The sequence below is a fragment of the Grus americana genome, chromosome 8 (assembly GCF_028858705.1).
Source record: "Grus americana isolate bGruAme1 chromosome 8, bGruAme1.mat, whole genome shotgun sequence".
Lineage (NCBI taxonomy): Eukaryota > Metazoa > Chordata > Aves > Gruiformes > Gruidae > Grus > Grus americana.
Window position 1 is genome coordinate 6,713,340 of NC_072859.1, and position 27,879 is coordinate 6,741,218.

Below are 27,879 nucleotides of genomic sequence, written 5' to 3' on the forward strand. Positions count from 1 at the left end.
GCAGAACTGGTCAGGAAAGATCTGATTAAACACTTCTGCACTGAAAAATGCCAACTCGTCAAAATCCCAACCATCTGCAGGAAAGAACTGGGCTCACTGAAACTTTTATCAGGAAAATTTTTGCGGCGTGTGTGTACACGCACGGGGGGTGTGTGTGTGTGTGATCCCATACTAGCTTGGTGCAAAAAATGCATATTCGGTGTGGAGGACATGGCTTTTCCTCTTGGGGGAAGAGCTGGATTGGTTTGAATTTGGATTTGTAAAAGCACAGGGGATTTTTTTTTCTCAAGAAAAAGTTTTACAGCTAAAGGAAGAAGTGATAAAGCGAATAGGTTTCAGATGCTTTGGTGTTTTTCCTTTTTGTTTGCATTTTTAGTGAAAGTTGTAGAAGACTTTCGATGGTGGTTGTAGGAGGAGGATTAAGGCGGTGGTAACTTGATACGAAACGCTAGTCTGTAGCTAAATATTCAGTGTTGCGGTGGGCAGCGAGGGTTTCCTTCAAATCCCAAGGGTTTCCATCAAATCCTACCCACTCCTGGCCCCTCTGCATTTGTCACGAGATTTCCTGAGCCTCATTTTTACAGATCTGTGGGGGCTTCGCTGTAAAGCGCAAAGGGGCTGGATGACCTCAACTGTGTGATGGTGTGGTCCCCCGACTTTGGCATTAAAAGAAAAAGGCGCCGAGAGGCAACTGCTTCTTACCAGGAAGGAGGTTTGGACGTTGGATGCTCCTGGTCCCAGGTGATGGAGATGATGGAGCGGGTTTCTTTGGGCTTGCAGTTGTCTGGAAAGGAGTGAAGCCTGACCGAAGCTTCTCCTGCGGTTGTGGCTTTCTTCCTGTTGCCGTCTCTTGTGGGCTCTGTTTGTCTAACCAGAGCTGGTTTCATGCCATAGCCGTACCCTTGCGTGGGTTCGTAACGGTGCAAGGCCTGTGTGCGCCAGAGACTGCAATCCCTGACTGGGCAACCAGACAAAAATGGTAAAAATGCCATCAAGTATGGAATAAATGAGCAAACGTGAGGTGGTAATTCATGGTCGGATGTGGGATGACTATTCAGAGTCAGGGTTATTTTGGAGAAAATTAATTTTCCTCTTTGTGCATGAGCAATCGGTTATTTAATGAAGATGTAAGCGGGAAAAGAAATGGAGCAAAGGTGGCATTACTTTCTGCAGGGTGAACCTCCAGGACTGCCGGCCACAGGATGCCAGGGATGCTGAGAGCTTACCTGGATCCAAAAAGAGTTTAAATTACATGAGTAGCGAGGTGCTGGACTGCCAGAATCCTCGTTACTTTTTTAAGTGGGTGAAATTAGAAGGAACTTTTCCCCGGCAGCCTTTCCCCGTAACCTTTCCTCGCTATCCCCGTGTCCACGGACAGCCTCGCCGGGGCTCTGGGCTCTGGCACGTAGTCAGCCCCACAAACCAGGTGAGGGTTGAGGTGGCCGAACGAGGGTCCTGAGGAGAGGGAAGGGGCACAGATCAGGGGAATCAGCGCCTGCTGGCATGCACAGACGGTTTATTTTGCTGTTTCCCTTGAAGGTGGGAGGAGGGATCTGGCACGGAGAGGTTCAGGGAGCGGAACAGGTTGGCAGCTCTGTGAGTCGGGAGTGTTGTTGTACAACCTCCCCATCACACCTAAGAGGGAAGCGGTCGCACAGAGGACACATCTGCGCTCTGGGATGTGCAGAGGGCTGCAGTCGTCATTTGCCCACTGGCTAAAAGGAAGGTGACATTGAGATACAGGGAGAAAAAGAAATAATTAGGCTGAGACTCCTTTGGGCAGGCGATCTACCCTGTGGTTTGCTGAACTGTGACTTTGGTTGGTTCCGTGTGGAGTTTGCACGATTAATTTGAGATTTTACCATGTTTAACCCCGTGCTGGGCTGCAGGTGAATGCCACTGAGGCTGCCTTCTTTTTTAGCAAAGAGTTTGCTGGGGAGCAAATCGCTCCAGAGAAAAACATGGGCTTTTTGCTGGGCAGCTGGATGGTCATCTGCTGGGCTGCATCCCAGGGCTGTCCTGCTTTTCTCCTGGGACACAAGGCAGCCTCCGTCTTTGGAAATGGCACAGGACCCATTGCAGGCGTATCAGAGAGGGGAAAAAAAAAAAAAAAAGTACAGGAAGGTGGACTACAATAGAAGGGTTGTCTGATAGGAAACCCCAGACAAATAAATGCATTTTTTTTTCCCCAGGAAACCCAAACCAGTTCCATAAAACACTGAAAGATATGGGGCCACATTTTTCCAAGGGAAATGGCTGCCTGAAGAAGCTGATAGCTGGGAGTGGGGTTTCCCCCCCCCACCTTTGTGTTTGGAGAGGCTGCTGGAGGAGTAGCAGGATTTCTGATGGGCAGGGGGTCTGGGTCACAGGTCTCCAGGGCTGCGAAGGGAAATCCCAAGCTTAGAGTAAGAGAAAGGAAATTTTAAATCATTTGTGCAGGGGGAAAAGGGGGAATCTGAGGTCACCGGTGAAAAAGACGACAGGTAGGAGGGAGTCCTGCCTGCCTGGGGTATCTACGCTATCATTTCTGCCGATGGGAAGGGCGTTTTTAACACTGGAAGGGGGTTTTTAACCCTGGAAAACCCCTTTGCTTTCTAGTACGCGGTTGTGCTGCAGGCTCACACCCCGCTGTGGTTTGAGGGGTGGGTGTTCTCGGCGCTCTCAGAAGCCGAGGGAGTTGCTTCCTCTCCTTTGGGTTTAGGTTTGTATTGATTTGTTTGTATTTGTTTCGCTTGCCCCTGTTGTGTTTGGTTTTCATTCCGCGGCGATTAGTGGTTAGGGCTCTTGGCTGTGTTTTGGGATGTTTCCCAGTTCTTCTGACCTTATCTCCCAGCACAGACACACCAGGGCAGTTGGGAACACTGGGGGATTACTGATATCCAATTGCGGCAGGTCCGGACCGCATCCATGTGAATCATTGATTTTTCTGGAAAAAACCAAACCAAACCAAAACACAAACCCAAACCCAAAAAAAACCCAACCAACAACTAACCCCAAACAAGCCTCCTCCTCCTCCCGAGCCCTGCGTGGGTCCCTCACAGTTCAGATGTGGGTTATTCCCATCTAGAAATGAACTCGGGCTGGGGCTGCGGATGAATCCGCATTTGGAAATGTTCCTCCCTGTCCTGTTTCGCTCCCGTCAGCAGTCCTGGGGGATGCGCCTGGATCTCCCCAGGGGTCTGGCTGTCCTGAAGCTCCGTTGTTGCTGCAGGCAGCTGTTGGGGTGAAGATTTTGCCCCAACCTCACTGGCGGTGAGGGAGGTCTGGCTGTTTTATTCCCATCTCCTTCCCAGGAAGGGTCTAACTCATGAATCCTGGTCCAAATCAGAGAGAGGGGACAATGCACTGCAGCGGTGCTGGGACAGCCAAGAGAAGTGATGGATGACTCCAGCCTGCGCTTTGGAAAGATCCTAATTTTACCGTCTGTCCTACCCGGAGGGTTTTCCGCCTCTTTGCCGCAGCTGGCTTCCCCCCGGGGCCTGGCGCGCAGGTTTGGTGACAGCAAGGGGCTGGCGGGGGGGGGGGGGGGAGGGGGGTGAGGTGGGGATGGGGACAGGCACCGCTGCTGAAACAGGATCTTGCAAACCACATCCTCAGCCCCGCTGCCGCGGGTCGGGGCGGCCGCGCTGCGCGCCAGATGGCTGTGCCGGTACGGCTCCCCGCCACGCCGCCGCCACATGGGCTGCAGCCAGGGGGGACGGGAGGACCCCGGCCAGGGTTTTGCTGCCATACCCGGGGATGCAGGCAGCCGGCACGCAGCCCCCAGCAGCCCACGCCGCTCCCGGCCAAGATGCAACGGTGCAAATCCCCGACGAGCTTCCCGGCGCCAACCTCCTCTACCCGCCGTCGAAGGCGGATTTAAACGCCTCCAAAAAACCCGGTGGTGTGCACAGCCCTCTGCAATTATTATTTGTACCACAAGCTGCTTCCTGCCCCGAGCTGCTTTTATCTCGCATTGTTTTCTTTTCCAGGTGGGGCTGCGGGCTCCCCGCTGCTCGGCCTCCGGGGCTGCCTCCTCCGCCGGCTTGCCGGCCGTGCCGCCGGCTGCAGCTTGCTGGCGGAGAGGCCACCTTTGTCTGCCAGCCTGTCCGCCCTCCTCCTCCTCCTGCCAGAGCTATTTTGGGAAACGGCAGCTGAGCCGGAGGATTGTTAATTGTTCCTCAAACCCCTTCCAGCCCGCTTAGATCACATGTGAAGATTAGAGCCACCCGTCGCACCCTTTCCTCCACCTCCTTTTCCTATATCCCCCCCCCGACCCGCGGGGATGGGGGGCAATGCCCCTTCTGTGGGCAGACAGACGGACATGAGGCATGTCCGACTGTCCGGGATGCCGTCCCCACCGAGGCGACAGCTCCCATGCCGAGCCGTGGGTATCCCGGAGATGCCCTGCTCGAAGGGCAATCCCAGCAGGGATGCCCACCGACCGGGATCAGCTCCGGGTGCAGGCAGGAGCCCAGGACAGGCAGGCAGGCAGGCAGGCAGGCACACAGACAACAAAGCCACCCCAGGCGCTGACCTCAGAAGCTGCCATGTGACTGCCTCAAACTTACTAAAGCATGACATCAGCCTGGGAGGGAAAGGCAGGGCTGCCACCAAAATACTGCCTGGCTTAAACGGGCTGCCTGCGCGCTGCCGGGATGGCCTCTGCCTGCACTGCTGCCTGCCCTCTCCTCCTGCCTTCCTCTTGCATGCCCCCCCGGCAAAGCAAACCCCCACCCCGTCTCTTTGCAAAGAGCACGCAGCGCGGGCAGGGGCAGGGCGGAAGTCAAGGCAGGGCTTTGGTGCCCTGGGAATAACACGTGCCGACGGCTGTTGCCTGACACCAGGCGCGGTGCTGGTGGGTGAAACCGGTGGTACCGGGTAGTAGCTCCGGCGCCTGACGGCGTGTGCCTCTGCTCCTCCTCGCCTGCTCTCCAAGCCTCCTGTCTGAGCACTAGTAGGGGCGAGGGATCGCTCGGTTCCCATCCCCGTGGCGTGTATCCCTGGCCAGGGCAGGGGAGAGGCTGCTGGCCCAACCGCTCCTAGGCAGGGTAGGTAGCCAAAATGCAACCGGAGAGAAACGGTGCCTCATGCCATCGGGGTGAGGCGGTGAGCGGCAGAACAGGTCGGTCTGCTCGGATCCAGGCATCTTTACCCAGCAGAGCTCTCACACTTTGCCTTCTCCACCCGCGTTCGGCTTTTTCCAGCCGGTGGCGTGGCTTTGCACCGCTGCTCTTCATCCGCATCCGAGTTGGGAATATACCCAGCTGAGATCTATCAAACCTGGCTTTATCCTTCTAACCCGGGGTCATCTCTGCTGAGGATGCCGGTGCCCGGATCCTGCAAACAGCAGTCCCAGAGCAACACGCCCGGCGATGCACACCTTTCACAGGGCCACAACCGAACGCCGTGCCGTGGCCGGGGCAGCCGTGGCGGGCAGACGTGCCGGCTGCGGGCGAGGAGACATGACTGCAGTCCCAAACATCCGAGCCTAGACCTGCCCTGGCTGGTTAGACTGACCCGAGGGCTTAGGCCAGGGTGTTGCCGGCCCTCCGAGGCACGGGGAGCAGGTTCGGCGGGTCTGGAAACCCTCGGTTCCCACTGCTGGGACTCGCGTCCCTCCGGCCTCCCACGCCGGGCGTGGGGGGGGACAGCCCCGCTCTCTGCAGCAGGGTGAGGCAGGGGGAAAGCTGGGACCGGCTGTTTTGGCAGGGTTTTTTGGCTATGTGGTTGAGCATGCTCCGGAGTTTGGTTGTTTAAGATGGAGCGTGGTGGCAGGTTTTGCAAGAGGAGGTGGACATTTTGAGATGTCACCCCCCAGGTTGACGTGCTGTTGTGTTCAACACCCAGAGGTTTTGGGCATTTGAGGTTTTCCAGCCATGCTTGAGCAGGAGGAAAAAACGCATTTGGTCCGAGCGTGGGGGGGGTTTGGGGGGAGGAAAGCTCCTGCTGTGTCAACTCGTCTCGATGTGGCTGAATCTTCACCTGGTTTTTGTTACCGCCGTGACCAGCCACCCCCTTGTCCTTCCAGCATACCAGGAGGTGGTGGCAGATCCTGCCAATAAAGCATCCCGACAGGCTGCGCCTCTCCTTTTGGGGAGGAAAAAAAGGGATGGAAGGGAGTTGTTGTGTGTCAGCTGGGAAGGAAAACCGATACTCCGGGGCAGGACGTTGAACTTCCTTAATTTTGGGCCCTTTCACTTCTTGCCTCTTTGCAGACTGTGGTTGCTCCTCGGTGGAAGAAGGAGGGTCCTCACTCTGCGCCCCGAAACACCCCCTGGCTTGCCCAGAACGGGAGCTGCGTGGAGCTTTCTCGGAGGCTTCCCTGGTGCCTAGACCTGCTGCAGGAGGCGGTGGGTTGTACCCCGTGGCCACCAGCCCCCAGCCCGGCCCTGCCACTGGGTTTCACAGCTACGGCAGAGCGAGGTTTCAGTTCTCACAGTGCTCCAGGCTGCTGTGGTCCCCATCACCGCTGGCGATGCTGGCGGCCTGTTGTCCTCCCCCATCCTCCCTTGCAGCCCTTCCCGCCCCCCTTGTGCATCTTCCTCTTTTTATCCTGGGCTTTCTGCGAGCTTCACCGCCGGACCCCTGGAGCAGCTCTCCGCCGGGCAGGGATGCCTTTCTGCTCAACGCCAGGGCGGATTTTCCCTCAAGTACTCAAAGGTGTACTCCCCCCCCCCCAGCCAACGCCAGTTCTTTCTCTAACACTACAAGATGTCAGAGACAGATGCTGAAATTGGGGGAAATGTTTCTAACCTGCACAAAACAGGGGTTGCTCTTGGTTTGGGGTTGTTTTTTTGTCCCCCAGAAATTATTCAATTGTTTTGACCAAAATTCCCACCGCTGCCTGTCGGTCTGATCAGGCCAACGTGGGGTGCAGTGAAGCTGAGGTGCAGCAAAACCTGGGGTGCTGCAGAGCCCCGGGTGCTGTCCCTCGGCTGTTGCCGGCGGGAGGGCCCCACCGGCACCCGTGTGCTGGCGTTGCCGTTTTAAGAGCCAACTCCGCGGGGCGAGCGTTCGAACCCGCTCCCTTGCCTCGCCATTGGCCGGCGCGGGCGCGCGGGGGCCAGCCGGCGGTTGGAGCGGCCGGCGGGGCGCCCTGATTGGCCGGGGCGGGGACGGTATAAAATGCAGCCGGGCGCGTGGGCTCACCTCAGTCGGCGGCGCGAAGGAGCGGTGAGCAGAGCTGAGGTGCCGGCGGCAGGCTCGGCTCGGTTCGGCTCGGCTCGGTTCGGCTCGGCTCCCCCACGGTCCTGCGGCCCGGCGGCCCCCTCGCCGCCGTCCCCCATGGAGTTCAAGCTGGAGGCGCACCGCATCGTCAGCATCTCCCTGGGCAAGATCTACAGCGCCCGGGGTCAGCGCGGCGGCCTCAAGCTCCACAAGAACCTCCTGGTGTCGCTGGTGCTGCGCAGCGCCCGGCAGGTCTACCTGAGCGAACCGGGCTGCCCACCCGAGCCGCCCCCCGCCGCCTGCGGGCCCCCCGAAGAGGAGTCACCGCCCTGCACCACCGCCTGGGCGGCCGGCGAGCCGCCGCCGCCCCCGCAGGACGAGGCGGTTAGAAGCGGCCCGCGGCTGCCCGGCGCGGACTGCGAGAGCCCCCGGTCGCGGCGCTGTTGCTGCGGTTGTAGCTGCTGCTGCGCGGCGGCGGCGGGCGGCGAGGCGAACCGCGGGGACTGCGCCACCGCCGGGGCCGCGGCCCCCCCGCCGCCCCACTGTCCCCGGAAGCGGAGTGCCGGAGAGCGGGGCCAGGCGGGCTCCCCGGTGAAGAAGCCCCGCCGCGAGGAGGAGGAGGAGCCGCCGCCCCCCCCGCCGCCGGGCGAGCAGGAGGACATGGAGACGGGCAACGTGGCCAGCCTCATCAGCATCTTCGGCTCCAGCTTCTCGGGACTGCTCAGCAAGGAGCCCAAGGGCCGGCGGCGGACGCCCCTTGACGGCAACGAGGCGGCGGCGGCGGGGACGCCCGCCGAGGCGGCGGCCGAGCCGGGACAGATCTGCTGCGACGAGCCGGTGCTGCGGACCCTCAACCCCTGGAGCACGGCCATCGTGGCCTTCTGACGCGCCGGCCGTGGGCCGCAGAGACTCACCCTCCGCCGCGGGGAGGGGGGGCCCGGCCGACGGACGGGCAGCCGGACCGAGAGGTGACACCCCCCCGCTGTTCTCCCCCCCCCCCCCCCGCTTCCTCCGCACCCCCGGCCCGGCGGAGGAGGGCGCCCGCCGCACCGGATCGCACGGGCAGCGCCGCGGGGCTCCGGCGCCCGCGAGTCCCGGCACCCTGCCCCGCCGCACGGGAAGGACCGTAGGGCGGCAGCAGCACTTCCCCCTTCCCCGCCGGCACCCCGGGACCCGTCTGCCGGCACCCGCCCTGGGAGCGTCCCCGGCCCGGCCCTCCCGGAATTCCCCTTCCCGGCCGGGCCGCCGCCCTCCCCGGCGCCTGGGGGAGGAGGCTCCTCGGCTGCCGCTGACCCCGGGGGTTCTCCCACTGGGTAATATTTTAAGCTTGGAAAGTATTAAGTTTATTAAATAAAGTCTCTATTTTGGAAAGGTTTAGGTCAGAACTACGACATGGTGCTTTTTAAAAGTGTTTATTGAGAGAAACGAAGTTTACAGATGCTCTGGTGGAAAGTCTTCGAGCCTGTTTGTTAGGCTTGGTAACTCCCGGTCTTTGTTGTATAAAGGCTTGGGGCTCCCGTAGGGATTTTTGTACAGTAATCTCCTTCAGTGATGTATCTTGTTTTGTATAAAATGTAATTCTACGTGTACAACACGTATTAAATATTTTCAACTGTACAAGCCTAGTCCCTGTTTGTGCCCCCGCTTGGCTGGAGGGGGAGGAGGAGGGCTGCCGGCAGCCGGGCAGGCAGCAGCCAGGGTGTGGTTGCTGCGTGTCTGTGGCTGGATCCACCCTGCCTCGCCAGAGGCTTGGGGTGGGTTGGAGTCCAGCTCGGCTGGGAAGAAAGGGAACTTCTGTCAGGGCAGCTGGAGTTCCTCCCAGGATCTTCCAGGTACTCCCGCTGTTCCTCCGGCTGCAGCCTCTTCCCAGGGCCAGAGCTGCCGTGGCATTTGAGGTCTTAACTCGGAAAGTACCTAATGTGCAAAGTCACTCTGTGGGTGGAAAGCGGTTGCTAAATCCTGGGAGAGCAGCTGTGTGCAGTCCTGGCCTGGCGGAGAGCTCAAAGGTCCAGGCTGGGGGCGTGTGAGTGGGTCCTGCCTGCACACAGGCTGTGCTCACGGCCAGCTGCTGCTCTGCCAGAGGTGTTTTTCAGTGCTGCCTCTTTGCTGTTACTTGCAGAATAGTTAAAATGATTAATATCAGGGTGCTTTTTTTTTCTTTCATTATCAGTAAAACTGTAACTGGGTTAAAGTTCCTGCTCTTAGGGGTGGGGAGAGAAGTTTGGCCTCTGCTTCACAGCGACTGCAGTGCCCCAAGGCGTTGTAATTAGACTGAATTGTGGGGGAATTTTTTTTTCCTGCTTCTTGCTGGGAGATTCACTAGAGGCTTCTCTGCTCCTAATTAATGAACTCTTCAACTGAGAATTGTATCTCTGGCGAGTCAAGGAAGATGTTTGTGTGCTGTGAAACGCAGCCTGGGATATCTGGCCAAACCTCAGGGGCTTGGGTGGTAGAGCTGGGGAGTGGCGTGGGAGATGGGCGATGACCAACGTGAAGCTTTCTGTTTTCCCTGTCGTGGTTGGAGCAGGCCCCGTGTCAGGAGGCAGTGCTGTTGCTTACAGGCTGGGGTTTTTTATATCTTGTTTTTGTGAGAACAGGAGGTGTCAGGCTTGGTGCTCCTGAAGCACTAGGAGAGCAACGAGGGGAGGACAGTGGCTTAGAGGGAGCTCTAGTTTTTGTACAAGTTAGTAGCTCCTTAGTCCTACATAAAAGCGAAAGTCCTCCCATCTTAATTTTCTTGCTAATTGCACTTAATGGGGACATACAGTTTTAGTCTGGTAGACAACACCAAGGAAATGGTGTGCGATGAGACATTTCTTTCCACTTGATGACCTTTGGGAGGTGACAGAAAGGGCCTGTCCCTGCTTCACTTGTACAAGTGCTCTCGGGGAGAACGCTACAGTCAGATGGTGTGGCTGTGGGATGGCAGGTGAAGTCACCTCAGGGCCTCTCCAGTAAGAGGAGAGCAGCGGGAGGAAGAGGATGGCTATGGAGGCCTTTCTCCCCAGCTCTCCTGCTCCCTTGCACAAGAGTCGCCCTGCTCTGAGGGCACAGGTGGCTCTCGCAGGTCAGAAGCTGGGCTGGGGGGTGGAAACAACCTCCTGCTCCTGTACAAGCACGGCTTCCTTCCCACAGGGAAGTGGGTTTCATCCTGTTCCTTGGCTGCCAACAGCGTCTCGGTGGAAGTGGACGGTTTTGCCCAGGGCTTGCAGTCAGCTCCTGAGTGCTGAAATGGGATGGGGGCCCTCCTGCTCTTGGCTATCAGGGAGTTGATCAGGAGCAGCAGTGTATCTAAAGGTTTCCTGGGCACCCAACGGCTGGAAGAACATCTGGTTTGGTTGGTTCGTGCAGTCCCGGTGTCCCTGTGCAGACGAGACCCAACCTCCCTTTGGCACAGATCACCAGCAGCGCTTGTGTCTAGTCTGTCTTCCAGAGAGGAGTTGTGCAACAGCTTAATTGCTGCTGGCCTCTGAAAGTACAGCAAAGACTTCCCAGAGATGCCACCGCAGCTCCCTCTGGCTGGTGTGACCTCTCTGCAGGTGAGCAAGTTCTCACTTACCGGCTGAGGACCACGGTGCCGTGTCCCCAAAAGACCCGGGCTAGCTCCATCGACTGCCAGAGCTGTGCCAACGTGCACCTTCGCTTGTTCCCGTGGCTGTGTTTTTATAAAAACCCACAGGTTTGCTCCCTGGGACGTGTGTGTCCCTGGGGAGCCACGTGCTGCTGCTGAGGGGGCTGGGAAAAATAATGGAGACAAGGTAGCTGCCGGTGAGCTTTGGCTCGTTACAGAGGGGCCTGCACCGCCACTGGAAAATGAGTCTCAAATCGAAAACCACCTGTAATCACGATGCTGTGTTACTTTTGGAATCAACTTTTCTGCTCTTTGTTTTTTTTCCTCCACTAGTGTCTTTTCTTTTTTTATTCCTATAATCACTTTTACTTAAATAGGGTCTATTTTCCTTAATTCATCTGTTCTGTCATGCTGCTTCGATCCGTGGACTTTTCTTCCTGCTCATGGTGCAGAGGTGAGAGTGAGGGCATGGGACAGCTGAGCAAGGAAGGGCGACTAAGCTCGAGGAGAGGCTCACGACCCAAACCCGCTGCCCAGCCCGATGCCGACAGAGGGGAAAAGAAACGCATAAATAAGCTGGATAAAAATAAAAACTTCCATCACTTGGAGAGAGTGTGACTCCTATGGAAACTACCTCACGGGGTCGAGGAGGATATGACTTAATGACAAGATGGCAGGATCCTCACCTTCCTATAATAGCAATGAGCTGTGAGGAGCACTCACCCGGGCTGCTGCGACCCCTCCCCAGCTCAGATGAGGTTCCTCTGGGAGAGGTGCTGGGAAAATCCCTTAGCGCAGCCGGAGGGTGGGATAGATGCCGGAGGGAGCTGGGAACGTGGTGGTCGGGCTGCCCAGGCGATGCTCGGGGAGGAGGGCGAGCAGCCGGCTTTCACTTTTCTCCTGCTATAATCGAGGAGCGATCGTCGGTTGCTTCACCGGGCAGATGAGTTGCGGCTCTCGCGAGGGATACCTTCTGGAGAGAGGGAATTGTGTATAAACCGGCTCTTGCCAGCAAGGGAGTGTTAATGGTGTGAATCATCTCAGCCTTTGAAGAGACGGACGGACGTCTGGCCCGGGACAGGCGCCAGCCGGAGGCCGGAGGAAGCCTGCGGGGTTGGGAGGTGATGGGCAGCGGGGGGCCGGGGCTCGCAGGAGGCTCCCGGTTTCACTCCGGATGCTCTTGCTCCCTCCTGGCCTGATGCGACCCGGCTTTACCCGCCCGTCCCTCCTCTCCTGGGGCAGGGGAAGGGGAGGAAGGCGCTGCACACTCATTGCTGCAGCATCCTGTGTCAGCGCTCAGGAATCCAGCGAGCTGCTGGGAGGGAGGCAGGGCTGCGCGCCTGCTGGGGCCTCTCCCCGCCTGGGGAGCTGGGGGGCACTGGAGCAGCCCTGGAGGGAGGGGGGCTGCCTTGCCAAGGGTTAAACTCCAGGGCAGGGTTTTTTGGGGAAGGGAGGGGTGGAGAAGCACTGTAGCGCAGTACTTCTTGCTTAAGTGATGGCTCAAAAGGCTGCTTAGAGGCACGTCTGGATCCCCCCCAGCCCTCGCGATGCTGCAGGGCTTGCATCTGTCTCCAATGTACTGTGCTTGCCGGCGATGCTCTGCCAATATATATTTAGGATGGGTGGAGGGAGCTCACCCCCCCGGTCCCCAGCGGGCTGGGCAAGGCGAGGGCCGTGTGAGGTGCTCGCGGGGAGCGGGGGCTTGTCCTCGCCCCTCTCCCCAGGTGTTTGCTGGGGTTTTTGGGAGAGCTGTGCAGGGGGAGAGGGAAGGCGGCAAAGCTTGCTGGCAGGGCTGAGCCCGCTGGCGAGGCTCGCAGAAAACCCCAGGGCTTCTTCCAAGGAGCGTCCAAGTGCAGAGAGAAGGGTCGGCACTGAGAGGGGGTGGTTGGTGGGGGGAGAAGCCGGCTGGAAGGTGCCCGGAGCTGCCTTGGCATGGTGGGACCCCAATGGAGGAAGAGCTGTTCCAGGCCAGCACGGGTCCCGGAGGCAAGGTCGGGGCCAGGCAAGTGCTGAGACACAGTGACAAACAAACAACTCCGTTCTCCTGCTCTTCTGGTTGTGATTTCTGCTCCCGACATGCAAACCCTGTAGGGCCCCCCCTCCCCTCCTTCTCCCCAGCTGGGCGAGGGCTGGCCTGGCCATGGTAATGAAATGCAGAGCTGCTTGGGGCGGGGGGGGGAAAGCTCTGTTTGAGGTTTTGTGCCTCTGGTTTCCTCTGGCCCTCTCTCCCAGCGGGGTGATTTATTGGTGATGGAGCCTGGGGAGAGGGGAAGGGAATGGCTTGGAGCTGCAGACAAATAGTCAGTCATCATGTATTTCCCAAGCACTCACGCGAGGTAGAGGAGAAAACAGGATGAGAGGAAGGTGAAGTGCCTGGGCGGGGGCTGTGGAGCATTATTTACTGAAGCTGAGCTCTCCTGAGCTTGTCCCAGTTGCTCCGAGGCGGCATTGAGTGCTTTGCACACCAAAGGACTGGCTTTGTGGTGGACGTGCCCTCCCTGCTCTCCCTCCATCCCGGCCTCTCTGCGGGGCAGGCAGCGGGGTGCTGAGACCTGCCCGCAGGCAGCTGCTCCGGATCGGCTCCTCTGGCCCAGCCCAGCCTGCAGGGCTTGCTTCTCCGGTGCAGGCGAGGGGGACGGTTCATCTTTTTTCCCTTTCCTGCAGCCACAGCCGGTGGAAAAGCAGAGGTACTGGGTGCCGCTGACCTGTTTTCGGGCACCCGTGTGAAGCAGCTGGAGGCACTGCCAGGCTGCGACCTGCCTGGCTGCAGATGCGTTTGCTGCCTGCAGTTATCCCAGCTGAGCCCAGCCTTTCCCTTAAGCCAGGCTTTAGGCTCTGCTGTGTCGCTTCGGCACCGCCGGCAGCGAGCTGTCCCTCCTGCGCGGGATGCTCCGGTGTGCCGCCGCGTTGCAGGGTGACCTCCTGCTCGGGCGAAGCAGGCAGGGCTGCCTGTTTTTCATGCTGGCTGCTCTGGTTGGGAACGTGTGTGGTTTCCTAGGGGGAAGGTCTCCTCCTCCTCCTCCTCCTTCTCCTCCTCCTCCTCCTCGCCTCTGCTGACAGCGTCTGACCTCAGCTGTCGTCCCCGGTGGTGCAGGGGATTAATCTGAGCCTCGGGACAGGTTGAGGCATGTCCAAGGCGGAGGAGAGCTTCATGCGTACAGACACAGAGGAAGGAACAAAAACAATTCCCAGGGAAATATTTTCCTGCCGCTTTTCCTGGCAGCGAGCAGAGCGGGAGAAAAAAGACCTCGCTATAAATTGCTTGCAGGAGACTCGAGTCCTGGATCTGCTTTCCCTTGGCCTCCAGCACCCCGTGAAGCTCAGCACCCTGTGAAGCTCAGCTCCCCGCCCTCAGACCCACGCTGGGAAAACCGCAAAGGGTTCTCGCCCCCCAGCCTGCCGCTCGGCGTCCCTGGGCTCCGCTCAGCCGAGGCATCGCCTCCGACACCCGCTGCCCGCCAAGCTCCGGGGTGCACGGAGCCAATTTGGAGCATTTTAAAAAACAAGGAGAACCTCCCCACCCCAGAGCAGCAAGGCAGGGTCTGCCGGTGGACTCTGCCCTTTGCCTGCTCCAGCCTTGGCCACCCTCCTCCTCCTCCTCCTCCTCCTGCTGTTTGCTTTGGCAAGCCCCGGGGTTCACCCTGCCAGCCCTGCGGCCCCGGCAGCGCGGGAGGGGAAGCCGGAGGCGCAGGGCAGGAAGGGTGCTGGCGGGAAAAGGAGAACAGGGAGGGAAATGGAGAAGTAGATGGCCGACCGGGTGGATGGGGCACGCCGGCCCTGCCACCGAGGGCAGGAAGGACGTGGCTCGCTCGGAAATCTGGAGGGTGGGCTGGGAAAGGCAGGAAGGGGGAGCGAGGGCAGGAAGGAGGGAGCGTGTCTGGAGTGGGGGGCAGAGGTGGGAGCCCCGGTGCCGCACCAGGTTTGGTCTGTGGGAGTCCCGTGGGTGCCTGCTTCCCTCGCCCCTGGGCTGGGGGGTCTGGGACGCCGTGGTGCCCTGCTCCCCTTCCCGAGCAAACAGAAGGATGCGGGCAGCGTGGCACAGGCAGCCAGGCAGCAGCGGCTCCCCCCACGACATCCCTCGTGGAGCAGGGGTCCCGGCCAGAGCGTGGCTGGAGCATCACCAGAGAAGTGGAGGAAGCAGCAGCTGTTTCGGCAGCAGGAGGCAAAGAAATCCCTGCTGGCCATGTCCCGCTCCGTTCCCCAGGTTTCCTCCTGCAAACCTGGGCACCGAGCACCACAGGCAGGTGGGCTTTGCCAGCGCACACAGTCCTCCATCCCAGCTCCCTCCATCCCGTGGTGTGCCAGGGGTGGTGGGAGCGGGAGGTGATGGAAGTGCCAAGCCCGGAGCTGGGGCAGGAGGCAGGTTTATCCCCGTGGCACAGTGATGGGGGGTACCAAGCATCTCTGCCTTGCCACGGCTGGGTGAAGGGGGGCTGCAGGAGCAGCACAGTGTTATGTCTCCATGGCAATGGGGCTGCTATTTTTCAAGGCGAGAGGAATTTATATGTTTTTTCACCCAGCACCAGCCCAGGGCAGCGTTTTATGGGAGCCGGAATGCAACATCAACAAGCAGGGGATGGGGGACGGGGGACATGCGAGGGGCAATGGGGCACCCTCTGGGGCGAGGGTGGAACCCCCAGACCCCAATCTCACCCCTGACCCAGGCCTGAGCACGTTGGCAGCCCCCAGGGCAAGAGCGCGGGGTGGGCAGGGGAGGGCAGAGCCCGCTCGGGCAACTGGGTGCTGCCCCTTTGCAGCCCCGCTTGCTCCGGGGCGAATATTTGACCCCGTGGGCCCTTTGCACTGCGGAGACGCCGGGAGGAGTCGCATCCGGAGGAAGGCACGGCTCCCATGGGAAGGCAGGAGGGACGGGGCTGGGGCTTTTCTTCTCTCCATCGCTGGGGAGAGTTGCAAAATGCTTGCTGGTGTTTTCAAGCTGGGATTTACCCTGGCGGGGCCGCGCTCCCCTTCCCGGCTCTGGCACTCGGCGAGGGCCGACGGCAGCACCCGTTGGCAAACACCCCATGCCGCTGGCTTAATTGCTGTGGGCAGCGAGTGGCCCTGCCCTGTGGCTTTTTTTTGGCAAGCAAATGTCGGAGGGATGTACGCACTGGCTGGAGGGCCGTGGGTGAAAGCCCCCCTGGATAGTCACAGCATCGCTCTCCCATCCGTCTCCAAAGGGTAGTGCTGGGCAGTCCGGTGCAGGGGCGAATTTCTCCCCACTTTATCCTTGCTGAGGTTTCCCAGGGGGAATTGATGCATTTCGTGCTAAAAAGCCGACTTGTGTGGAGGTGGCCGGGGCCGTGCATGCCTCCCGCTCGACCTTGTCCCCCTTTGGCCTGGGCAGTGCCCTGTGCGCGCTGGGCTTGCTGAAATTCCCTCCCTGGAAAGGGCAACGGAGCGAGCGTTTGCCTTCAGCTCAGGAGAGCGTGATGTGACGTCCCTGGTCGGCGGCCAGGCGGGGAGGGACCGGCCGCCCGGGGTTCGGAGCGGTGACACGGGGCTGATCGGTGCTGGGGGAGCACCAGGACACGCTTTCCTGGGGGAAGGCATATCGGGGCAGGAGGGAGGGCTGTTAAAAATAAACGGGGTGACAAGTGGCAGGAGGAAGGAGCCACCTCTCCTGTCCCCCCAGCCCTCCCTGGGGAAGGGGCAGTGGCTGAAAGGCCCCGTGAGCTGAGCACGGAGCCGGGCTCTGATCCCAGCCCCGCTGCAGCGGCGAGCTCGGCTCCTGTCCCGGCTCACCCCAGCGCTCGCACCCCCGGTCGCAGCCTGCTCCTTCCCTCTCAGCTCACGGTGGGAGCCCGGCGGTCCCGGTGATGGATGTGTGCTGGAAAAATATCACCTTCAAAGGCTGGCAAAAACAAAGGAGGAAAACTGTTACTGTTTTCAAGGCACCTCCTGGCTTTTCCTGGCACAGAGGTGTGCTTGGGGAGTGCGGGCGATGCCACGGCAGAGCCCGGTGCCGTTCCGGTGACCGGGACCCCCCAGTCACGCTTGCTGGGTGGGGACACTGCACTTTCCCACACCCCATGTTGGGACACGGTGGTCACCTTCTGCCAGATGGCATTGGTGAGGGGCACCAGGTTGGCTGCCGGCAGAGGGTGGGCAAATACGAGCCCAGTCCGTGCCGCAGAGCAGGCACACGCTGCTGGAGGTGAGGTGTCGGGCAGTGGGGCGGTTTGGGTCCCCCCGTGCCACTGCCGCTGGCTTGGACACTGGTAGCAGGGCAGCTCGGCTCCCCGGGGGACCTGTTCTGGGAGCCAGCGCTGTTCTGCACCCCGGGGCAGCATGACCCCCCCCATCTCTGGAGCTGCAGAGTCCCGGCGCCGCGGCCAGAGCTGGCTGTGTCCCGTCCCTGCAGAGCTTTCCGGGTGGGGAGAAGCTCCCGAGCGCCGGGAGGAGGTGGGGATGGTGGCCGTGCGCTCAGCCGTGGCTCGCTCCGGCGCTCTTTTCGGAGCGCAGCTGGCGGGGAAAGCAGCCGGCATGCAAAGGCAGCCACCGCGTCCCCCCGCGGCTCCCTGCCCGCCCGGCTGCGTGTCGCTTCGTGTTAGATCAGGGGCGTAGGAGGCTGGAAGTGACCTTGGGAGACCGCGTGCTGCTCCGGCCCTCAGGTCAGCCTGGAGATTGCCTGGCGAGGGACGGGCCAGGCTTCGCCCTCACGGGACACAAACCCCGTGAGATTAAGGGGCTGCCCTAGCCCGAACCCCGCTGCGTTGGGGACGTGGTTGGCGTTCAGGGACCTGCTCCTGGGAGGTCTCCAGGTAAGGCGGTGCTACCCAAAACCAGCCGCATCAATGCATCTGGTCAGATAAGGGGTTTCGTGTCTGCTAGGGCTGGTGAGAGGACACGCTCGGGGCTGGCCAGGCGAGGTGCAACGTGCTGCTGTCATCTACCAGAGCTGATGGCCTGTGACTTGTCCCCACAAGTACCTACACCATGATTCACATCTCCTCCTAAAGACCAGCATGAGCGTGCATGAAAATCGGGGTGAATTCCTTCAGTTGTGCCAGAGGCAGAAGATTCATCCTCATCTCTCCGGCTCCTCCTCTGCCCTGCGAGTTCCCACGGTGGCAGTCCCACAGGCGCTTATCTCCGGGGACACGTGTGTGGGAACGAGGGCGCTGCCCCGTCCTTCATCAGAGTGCTTGGATCTGGTGGGAGGAATTGCGGGTGACAGCCCTGTGCCTCCCCAAACGCGGTAGCCGGCTCGTTTTGCAGGCGGGTGGGTTAATGCCGAAGGCCGCATCCGTGATTTGGGGCTGGGTTTGGTGCCAGAGTCCCCTGGGAAAGCTGTGCTCAGCCCCCACCCAGCCATGGCCAGCACCCTGCGATGCACCTCACCCGGGAAAGAAAAAAAAGGTGAGCATTTCCAATGCTGTCACTAACACCCGCACATCTCAGAGCCTTTGGGCGTCATCCTTGGTGACTGTGTCCGGCTGCTGCCTGCTAAGCCCTGGGTGGGAAGATGCGGGGGAAAGACCCGACCTAACGAGCAGCAGGCTGTAAATGGAGCTCCTCTTACTTCGGTTCCTTGTGCAGCAAAGCCCTCTCGTGGAGGTCGGCAGTAGCTTGCCAGAGAAAAGCTGGCTGCTGCCATACGCTGCTTCTTCCCAGGGACACCCCACACGGTCCCCTGGGGTCCCACGGGCAGTTATTGGGAGGGGTGCCCCATGGCCCCAGCCTGAGAGCACACGGGGACGGACCCAAATGTGCCATCGCACCCCTGAAGCGCCCATCTGCACGTCAGCTTGGCACGGCTGTGTTTCATCTTGTGGGGAGTCTCAGGTTTTTCCAGGGAGCTGCTGAAGGAACCTGCTCTCCTGGCTCCGTTAGGAGATGCTCAGCACCCACTGGGATGGCTCGGTCCCTCAATGTGTGCCTTAGAAAATGGGAATGGTTGTGACTTTGGCTTTCCTTATGGGCCACCGCCTTTAAGGACACCACAAGACACCCCCAGTCTGTAGCATCTGTCACTGGGATCTGCAACACTGGGTGGGACAACACTGTCCCCAGGGCTGGTGCTGCCTGGGTCTGCTCCAGGGCCCGTGCACATCACCGTGTCCTCTGCACGGATAATTCCCTGGGGCCGACAGTGGATGGTGACAATCTGCTTTCCTGCTGGAGGTGCCAGGCTCCTTGAGAGAGCTGCCACAGCAGTGAGTGCCTTTGTGTTACTCTGCGTGCCCTGGCAGGGCCCCCATCCTGTCCTCCGGCCCTGGCCGCTGAGCCATCACTATCCCAAGGTGACACCTGAGCCGTATCTCGCTTTGCCTGGGAGCATCACGGTTACCAGTGGCATGTGTCTGTCCCATGGGCAATGCCCCATCACTCAGCACCTCTGCTCCTTGCCCCAGCCCAGGTCACCTGCTTGCAAGGAAGCTATCTTCTTATACAGCCTGTTTGGCTCGTTAAATCCGGCAGAGACGAGCCTTTGCTTCACCTGCAAAGCTGGCTAGCTGATGGCAGGGTCCTAAATGGCCTCACCTGGGCTTTCCACCCCACCCCCTATGCCAAAGGCTGTATTTAAGCTCAGCCCAGGGTTCTCACTTCTGTGCTGGGTTGTCTGGGGGCTGTTGGGCTGTCTTGCTCATCTTGGGGGATGGCCTTGACCCTGTCTGCAGCCTGGTGCTTGGTAGGTGGGGAGCACGGTTGGACTGAAACAACATCTGCCCTGCTTACAGCTGAGGATGAGGAATTCAGGTAAGGTTTGATCCTGCAAAGCACAGGATATGAAGCCACTGGGTTCTGTGCTGAGCTCTGGGGGTCTTTCCCGTGTGCTGTGCTGCTGGAGCTGTGGTCCTGTAACTGTTGTAGCACGTGGTGCTGACTGCAGAGCAGTGTCCTTTGCCCAGCTATGTATAGTGTTTAAGTGCCTGGAACAGCAAACAAGTAGCTCTGAGGGATTATTTGCATGTTATTTTCAGGCACCGTTTGGTGGTCACCTTGCATGTATTGCTGCTTTGTGAGCCCCCAGGCCCTGGTTTAATTCCAGGCTGAGTAATTGCTGCTGTAAAAGGCCTCTTGCTGCCATAGCCCCCCCTTGCTCTCCTGTGGCCCCCAGCAAAGGGGGTGTTTTCTGCCTGAGAACCCCTTTAGTGCTGCTGGCAGCAGCTGGGTGCCCTTCCACCCCGATCTGCCTCTGTTATGGTGGTGGGTGAGGGGTGCCCTTGTGCTTTGGGGGCACCGATACCTTGTGACTACTAAACCTCATTGAATCCCCAGAAGCTGGGCTCTGTCTTTGTGCTGCCCAAGCACTCGATTCCCTTTGTCCTGACTGAGTTTAATTCCCAACGTTGGGTATGTTTAAGTAATTTTCTTGCACTTCTAGTTACACAAAAATTGTTGTGCTGGTTGCATTTAAATTGTACAGTTGCCACCTCCTCGCCTGGGGGCTGATGGCAGACTGTGTAAATATTTAGTGTTTCTGCTCAACTGACATCAGCCCTTTGGTTCCTCCAGCCCACCTTCTCTGCTGGTGCTTTGCACGCCGTGGCCGTGAGCGGGGTGGCAGCAGGGGCTTGTTCCTCCATCTCCGTGGGTGGCTCCGGGGGCTGACTTGCACCCCGTTGGGGGCGATGGGTAAAATATCGCTAGTGCATCTGGGTGAAGATGGGGCGCTTTTGTGCGAGGAGCAAAGCAAGGCACAGTCTTGCTGCAACAGGGATCAAGAGTGGGTGATTTTTTTTTTTTTTTGCGGGTGGGTCCTTGGGTCAGAGTTTGGCGGTCTGGTGAGGCTGGTTTCTGGTGGGCTGCAGAGGGGCTGGCTGTGGGCTCGTTTCCTGTGCAGCATCCCCTGGACCTCCTGCAGGTATTTTTTTTGCTCGGAGCCAGCGGGTCCCACAGCAGCGCTGGCCCCTGGTGCTGCGTGCCTGGCCGTGTCCCCTCACCCCGCGGAGCTGGATGCGTGTCCTCCGTGGCCAAGCCGGCAGATGGGGCTCCTGCCCACGGCGAGCTGCTCCGGAGGAGCCGGGCGAGCTGGGCATCCCCGGGCAGGCAGCGCTGGCGGTGACCCAGGGATGCTTCCTGGCCCCAGTCCCTCCTGAAGGATTTTTGGTCCATTGCACAGGCTTTTTTTTTTTGCCTCCTAATTTTCTCACAACAGCTGAACTCCACATCTCCTCGAGGCTTTCCTTGCAGTGCTGAGCCTGGTCACGCGTGGTCACTTGGGGTGAAGGGGTCCTTGACCTCTGCTCAACGGCACCTCCCATTGCCTGGCCCAAACCCCACCTCTGAGCTGCTCCTAGCCGTGCAGCGTCTGGGGTGAGGGGGTGTCTGGGGGTCCCTTCCCCTTTGAGGGGGGTCCCTCATGGTGGAGTTGTGCTGTGTAGGATTTATGCAATGAGTTGTCAGGTCTCGGTGCTGCTGGGGGGGGTGTCTCCACCCTTGGCAGTGTTGTTGGCCGGAGGCTGGGCTCCGGGGAGGGCCAGGTGAGAGGAGAGGCACGCTGCTCCGTTAGGTCCCGGGCGGGCTCTGCTCTGCCGGCGCTGGAGCGTGGGTTTGCTGTCTGTTTGGCATCTTCTCCTCGACCTTTTTCAAACTAAAACCAGTCTGCAGCCAGGCGCTTGTGGTGGACCAGCGCGAGGTTGCTCTGTTGAAGACTTTAGGCTGAAGGCTCGTGCCCCATGATGTCCCCTCTGCTCCTGCTGTGTGAGTACACTCGTGCCTCTCTCCTGCCTGTGGCCGTATGGGATGTCCTACCGGCAGCAGCTACCTGGCTGCTTGCCTGCTACCAATGTACCCAAAGCCATGTCCTGGCACTGTGCTCTCAGACCTGTCTCTTTGCAGTCCAGGAGCCTGGTTGCTCCAGGGTGTCCCTGCTCCTCTCCCTTGCTGGACCCTGTCACCCTCCTGCCCCTCACCAGCTGTCCCTCTGCGAGCACCCAGATGCAGTGTTCATTTTAATTGTTCGGCAACATCTCCTCCTCCTTTGATGGATAAATTACCTTCTGCCATCTCCAAAGTAATAAAATAAAAACCTCATGGGCATAGAATGAGTTGATTGAAATTAATGACTTTCCCTTCATCTTGCTTGAGCTGTAAAGCAGCCTCTTCCAGCCACTGTCACTCCTGGCTCCTCGCTGTTCTTGTCCTGCTCTGCAGCTCCCTGGGGACATCTCTGCTCCAAGGGACTTGGTGTCTTGAAGAACAGCCTGGGGCATCTGTGTTGGGGACCTGGGGCCACCAGACAGCCAGGACATGGTTGCTTGCATCATTAGCTGCTGTGCTGTCTGGAAAGAGCTGCTGAGCTCAGCTCCCCTCTTGGAGGGGGATCAGGGGTGCTGTATGCCCCATCTTACACACCTCTTGGTGGTGGGTGGAGGAGGCTAGGGCAGGTCTTCTCACTAGGTCCCCTTCCCCCTGGGCCATGCTACTGGAGATTCCTCCTGGGAATCCTGCTGGGCACTTCCTGGAGTGGGGGCAGAGGAGGTCTGGGGGGTGACTGAGGCTGATTTGCTATAAAATCACCAGTGACCCAGAGAGGGGGTGTGGGAATTACTTGGGTTTGGACTCTGTGACATCTATGGGACTTCAGCTGGAAGCAGCAGGGTCCAGGTACACAAGCTGTGTGGAGTGGCGGTAAGCAGGGGGACTCCTTGCTGCAGGGTGCTGTGAATGCTTTAAAAAAAAAAAAAATCTGAGCTTGAGGTGTGGTGAAAGAGTCTGGAAAGTAAAAATGGAAGGAAAGTAAAAATGACCCCTTGCTGAACCTGGGAGAGCATTTTGGGGAAGCATTGCTGCATGCTTGCCCTCTTCTCATCCACTTCTCTAAGCATGCTGGCTGCAGCAGGAGGCGGGGTGGTGGGTTAGATTTGGGCTGCGCAGCCCAGATCACTTCTGGGTCTGAGGATGTGGGGCTTCCTGCTTTCTGCCCGTGCTGCTGGCATTGGGTTTGGGCTGGGCAGGAGCTTGTCTTTGTGCTCTGCCGCAACGTTTGCAGGCTCTGAGAGCTGGGGGGTCATCGGAGGTGGTGGCATCACCCCGCGCTGGGCTGAGGGCTGTCTGCTGATTCCACGAGTAAGGAGCAGCTCATTGCTTTCACTAGCTAGATGCAGGTGAAAGGCTCCTGGTGATGACACGGCATGGCATTGGATAGTAGAAGAGGTTTATGCCTTTCTGTAGCATGGGGGTGGGATGCAGGGGGTTGGGCTCTGGGATGCAGTGGGTCATTAGCCCATCCATGTTTTCCTCCTGAGCATTTCTCCTCACTGGCAGCAGCAGCAGCAGTGGATTTGAGCAGTCACTTTTCCTGGCTGTTGGGGATGACACACGCTGCCTTGCACGGTAAACTCAGGCACCCCCTCCAAAAATATCCGGGAAGGTCTGCCTTCCTCGTCCCTGGGAGCGCTCAGGGTCTGAGCTGGGACAGGCTGCTCACGGGGCTCCTCAGGGATGCTGAGCAGGGGCAGGTTTGGGGTTCGCCTGATGATCTCCCTGCAAACAAAGGGGAGCTGAGCGGATCCAACTCCCAAATGTGGGTCTGTGGGAAGAGGATCTGTGCGATGTATCTCCCTGCTCTCAAGCTCCTGTTATTTACGCCCTGCGATGGCCGGTGCAGTACGGCCGGGTATGTAAACCAGCAGCAGCAGCTCTTACCCAGGAGAGGCAACCCCTGGCTCCTGATGCCAGCCCCGCAAGGAAAGGCTGCATTTAGCAATTTTCCTCCCCCCCTCTGGGCTCCCCAGCCGTAAGTGAGCAGAAGGCTGCTGGAGCAGGAACCTGGTTTCCCCATGAGGGCAATTTTAGGTACTTTGTTCTGATGTTGCTTTTTTAACATCTGGCTACTCAGAGTTCCTGCCCAAGTACTTGCCAGGGTGGCATCCCAGCCCGCCAGTCCTCTGGAGAGCAGCCCGGCATGAGGCATGGTCTCTGGCAGCGAGGGAAATGGCACGTGCATGCACTGGGAACACTGGTGTTGGACTGGGAACCAGTGCACTGAGAGCAGGCTGCTCATCTGGGAGGCACTGGCTGGTTTAGGATGCAGAGCTCCTGTTTGTTGGTATAAGGTCCGCTTGCACTGCGGGCTGGTGGAAGTGGTCTCCAAATGAGTGTGGGTATAAAGAAAGGCTGAAGTAAAGAGCAAGGCTTGGTCTTTCCTTGTCCCAGAGTGACCCATGTGCTATAAGTGGACATCATTACGTGCCCTGGCTGGGAGGGACCTTGCTCCAAGGCTTGTCCCTGTGTGACACCTGGGCTGTGCCTGCTCACAGCCCTGCTCTCAGGGTGACTCATGACACCAGGTGCAGTTATTGGAGCACAGAAGAGTTGCCACATCTCCTGGGTTTCTGACAAAACAGTGCCCAGCCTGTGCCTTTGGCAAGGATACCCGAGTCCCTGGGCAGCAGCTCTCTGGTGGACACCCCTGTGGAAAGCCACCAGGGAGAACCACCCCAGGGGATGTTTTTCCCGCCCCTGGCCAGCATGGATGCTCTGCACTGCGCATGGCGCTTGTTTTGTTTGCAGCTCCCTCGAGTCCTTGCTCTCAATTAGCTGTGTGGTGATGAGTCCCACAGGTTAATTGCATATTGTATCTAAAAAAACAAAAGAGAAGATCTGCCTATTGTTCGAAACTCATTGTGCTTTGGTATGAATTCAGGGCTGCTTTTGTTGGCTTTTGTTGCAATGGAGACGACAGAACCACTGTGAGCTCCCTATGTCTCATGGCAGGATTGCTCCCTCTGTGTCCTGCTCTCCTCAGTCTCACCATGGCTGGGAGCTCTGCAGTCACCTCTTGGCCTGGTGCCCTGGGTCTGCTCCTCCCTGTCCCCCACGGAGCTGGGATGAGTGGCGTGCCAGTCCTACCTAAAGCTGAGGCTTCCCCGAGCACCAGATGATCCCACCGCAGCATCTCCCACCCCGCAGCGTGCAGAGCCCAGCGCTGAGTTCTTGCTGCGTGCTGCTCCAGGGACCTCTGCAGCACTTCTGGTGATGACATTCGGGTCTCCATCGTCTCTCCAAGCAGCTGTAATACATGTCGTGCCCAGCAACATGTGTGTGAATTGGTTACTGCCTTGGCCAGAGGATGTTGTCCTCTGTCAACAAGAGAGGTCATCTGCTCTTACACTGCTCACAGACCTGGTGTGGGCTCTGTGGTTCCCCTACAGCCACAGCTCTGGGCTCCTAATGCCACCAGGTGCTTGGGCTGGTCCCCAGTGCTGAATTTTGGGTGTGTTGAATGTCTGTCACTTCTTACTCCTATTTTGTCCTAGATGTCCTTGTTGGTTTCTGATGGATGAATTCTGCTTATGGCTTAGGAGTTTGCTGATTTCATTTTCTTAACCTCTTGTTGAGGGAGTTTTGGGCTGAAGCACTTGAAAAATTCAGATAAATTGCAATGTTCTGTCTCTTTCTTGGAATTCTTGCTGTAAACTACTTGCAGCTTGGAGAAACACTTCCAATGCAGAAGACCTTCTGGTATCTCTATGTGGGTTCTTGTAAGGACTTGTCAAATCCTGCTTTTATGATTAAATCTGCTTTTGTCGCTGTAACAAAACTGTCCATTCTGCAGTTACTTAGACCTTTCTTAAAGGTAGAGGTGATGCCTGCTATGACATGATCTTCTGGTGCCATGGTGTGAACCCCAAGAAGTTGGACTTTGTTTTGATATAGCTGTCTATGGAGCAGGGCAGAAACTGTTTTGCTTGGTGCCTGAGGCATGGGAAGCCTGGAGACTGCCTCGTGATGGTGATGGGCACGGGAGGAGCTGGGGGAGCACATGTTCGGGGGGGGTGGATGAAAATTCAGGTTGCATCAATTTAGTCTTCCTTGAGCTGACAAAACAGTTTTACCTATTAGAAAATTGCAGTGCTTCAGCACTCAGCTGTCTCCGATGGCAAATAAAAGGTGATTATTCAGTATAGAAATTTTGAGTTGCGCTTTTGGAGTGTTCCCAGGGTTGAAATCCTTGCACTCCCGGATGCATTGAAGTGACCTGAAACGCTGGATCTGAGCAATCGCAGCTCGGAGGTGCATCTCCCCCGGCAGCACGGTTGGTGTGAGGGAGGTTTGGCTGGTCCCTGCTCTCTGCCTGGGTGATGCTGTGGCAGGGAAATGCAGCTTCGTTTGCTATCAAACGAACTTTGCTCCCCTCCTAGGTCTGTGCTAAAGACCCGCAGGCAGGTAATTAAATATGGCCCTGGGGGAAACTGAGGCAGTATCTGCTGTTAAGAGCAGGAGGGGTCTGTCTGTCCTGGGCTCCTGCACCCTTGGAGTCATTTTGGTCCCTAATAACCCAGAAGGGTTCTAACATTGATGCTTCATGTTGCCACCAGAGCCTGGCCTAGGGCTTTTGCAAGCTCTGGCTTGCTCTGTGTCCTTTCCCTTGGCAGGAGAGTGAGGAGGAACAGCCCAGGAGTCCCATAGCAGGAGAAAAAGCTGGTGCCAAAGCCTTTCCCAACGGTGCTACATCCCTAGTCTGTGGGCAGAGGCTTTTAATGGGATTTTGGGTGGTGATGGCTGCATCCATCTGCCTTTCAGCTGTAGCAAGATGTCCTTTTGCTGTCTGTGCCTGCTGGGCTTTCTGCTGCTTTGGGGTGTCCCGCTTGGCTCATCTCTCTGGCAGCATCTCCTCGCAGGCAGTAATTAGCTCTACGCTGGAGCAGTCGATATTGCAGCTGAGGTAAATGGAGGGGAGCCAGGGGAGGGGACCGTGATGCTGCCATGTGCCATTGGGGACAGGGATGAGACTCCCCAGGGGCTGGCCAAGCTAATTCTCTCTGCTGGTCGCAATTACAGGCTGGCCTGGCAGGAGACCCTGTGGGCAGGATTGCTCCAAGGGTGGAGGAGATGGCAGGAGAGCCACAGCTCTCACGAACCACCTCAGGGCTCTGAAAATGATGTCCTTAGCTGTGCTGGCGATGCCCTGGTCCCAGCCTGGGGTGGGGGGAACTGGCCATTTTGGAGTGGGAAGCTATTTTTCCCAAAGCAATGGGCTGTCTGACGCCCTTGGAGGCTCGTGGCAGCCGGAGTGGCTGTGCCCAGCCTCATCCAGGGTGTGCTGAGAGGCCTTGGGGTGCCCGTGCACCCCCTCTCCAGGAACGCGGGGGTGGAAGGCTGCGTGTGGAGCGTGAGCTATACGTGATGGATGGAGAGAGCCCCAGGCGGCAGCGAGGGGCAGGGTGGGCTCTGGGTCTGGGCTGTACCTGCCTCGTGGGAGCTGGGGGGGCTCTGGCTCCTGCTCAAGCCACCTGAGGGGGTTCGCTTTGCCAGGCGATGGAGAAATGGTCTCGGGAGCATCGGCACAGCTCTGTTGCTGTCAGCTGAAAATGAGGAGAGAAAAAGTACCCCCCTCAGTGTTCACTGCAGAGCAGGGAGGGAAAGAGAATGAATGTTCTCCTTGGGCTTTTTCTAAGGGGATAAGAGAAACAACAGGAGCAGGAAAAGCCAGGAGAGGAAGTGATTCATATGTTTAATTTGCCCTCCAGTTCCTATTATCACTTTTTATTTGTGCTGCACAGCAGTGTTCAGAGGCCCCAGCTGAGATCAGTGCCCCACATGTGCAGCCGTTGTTTAGCCTGGAGTGGGAGGCACAGGGAGGAGGGTGATGAGCATCCTTCATCTGCGGGGAAACCAAGTCATGGCGTGGGGAAACAGCTCTGCTGGCTGAGCAGGGGCTGCACAGAGATTTCCTCCCCATTTCTTTCAAGAAATGGGCAGTGAAGAAGGGAGGGGAGGTGATTCCCTGGGGGATGTGATATAAATTGCCTTGGTATAAATTGCTCTCCATCCCTGGACACTTCTGCTACATCTGGGGCCAATCCTTGGCTCTTTCCATCACATCTGTTGGGCTTATGACAAACACCTGGGTCATCTGCTGCCCTAAACCTCGAAGGTTTGTATTTCAGAGCTTGAGCACTTGTAGCCAAGTTTCCCCCCCCCCTCGCCCCGGCTGGCTTGCCTGGCACCCCAACTCTGTAACTGCAGGCTTCAGAACAAGAGAAATGAATGATGTGCTCCTCATAACTCCAATATCAGGCACTGGGGGAAAGGGATGGAGCTCAAAAAAAACCCCCAAACCCTCAAGGCAATGCCTTATGGGGCAAATGTTCGTTTAACCATCTGCTGTCTGTGCTGAACTAGTTTCCACTGAGCAGAGCTGGCAAGGAATGAAAGGCAGTTGTCTCCCGCAGACAGCGAGCGATGGCCTTCTGTGGCAGCAG

The 27,879-nt window shown here is 58.5% G+C and overlaps 2 protein-coding genes across 2 annotated transcripts in view; both read left to right on the forward strand.

Moving 5' to 3' along the window:
* Positions 1-7,142: 7,142 nt before the first annotated feature.
* Positions 7,143-8,701, forward strand: IER5 (immediate early response 5). Its single transcript, XM_054833381.1, has one exon. It carries the CDS (start codon positions 7,267-7,269, stop codon positions 8,032-8,034), a length of 768 nt encoding a protein of 255 aa, XP_054689356.1. The 5' UTR covers positions 7,143-7,266; the 3' UTR covers positions 8,035-8,701.
* Positions 8,702-10,453: 1,752 nt separating this feature from the next.
* The window catches only part of CACNA1E (calcium voltage-gated channel subunit alpha1 E), a 167,681-nt gene continuing 150,255 nt past the window's right edge, over positions 10,454-27,879 (forward strand). The window contains exon 1 of the mRNA XM_054833380.1: positions 10,454-10,688. The gene's annotated coding sequence lies outside the window, so the exon portion shown is untranslated. The remainder of the gene's footprint in view (positions 10,689-27,879) is intronic.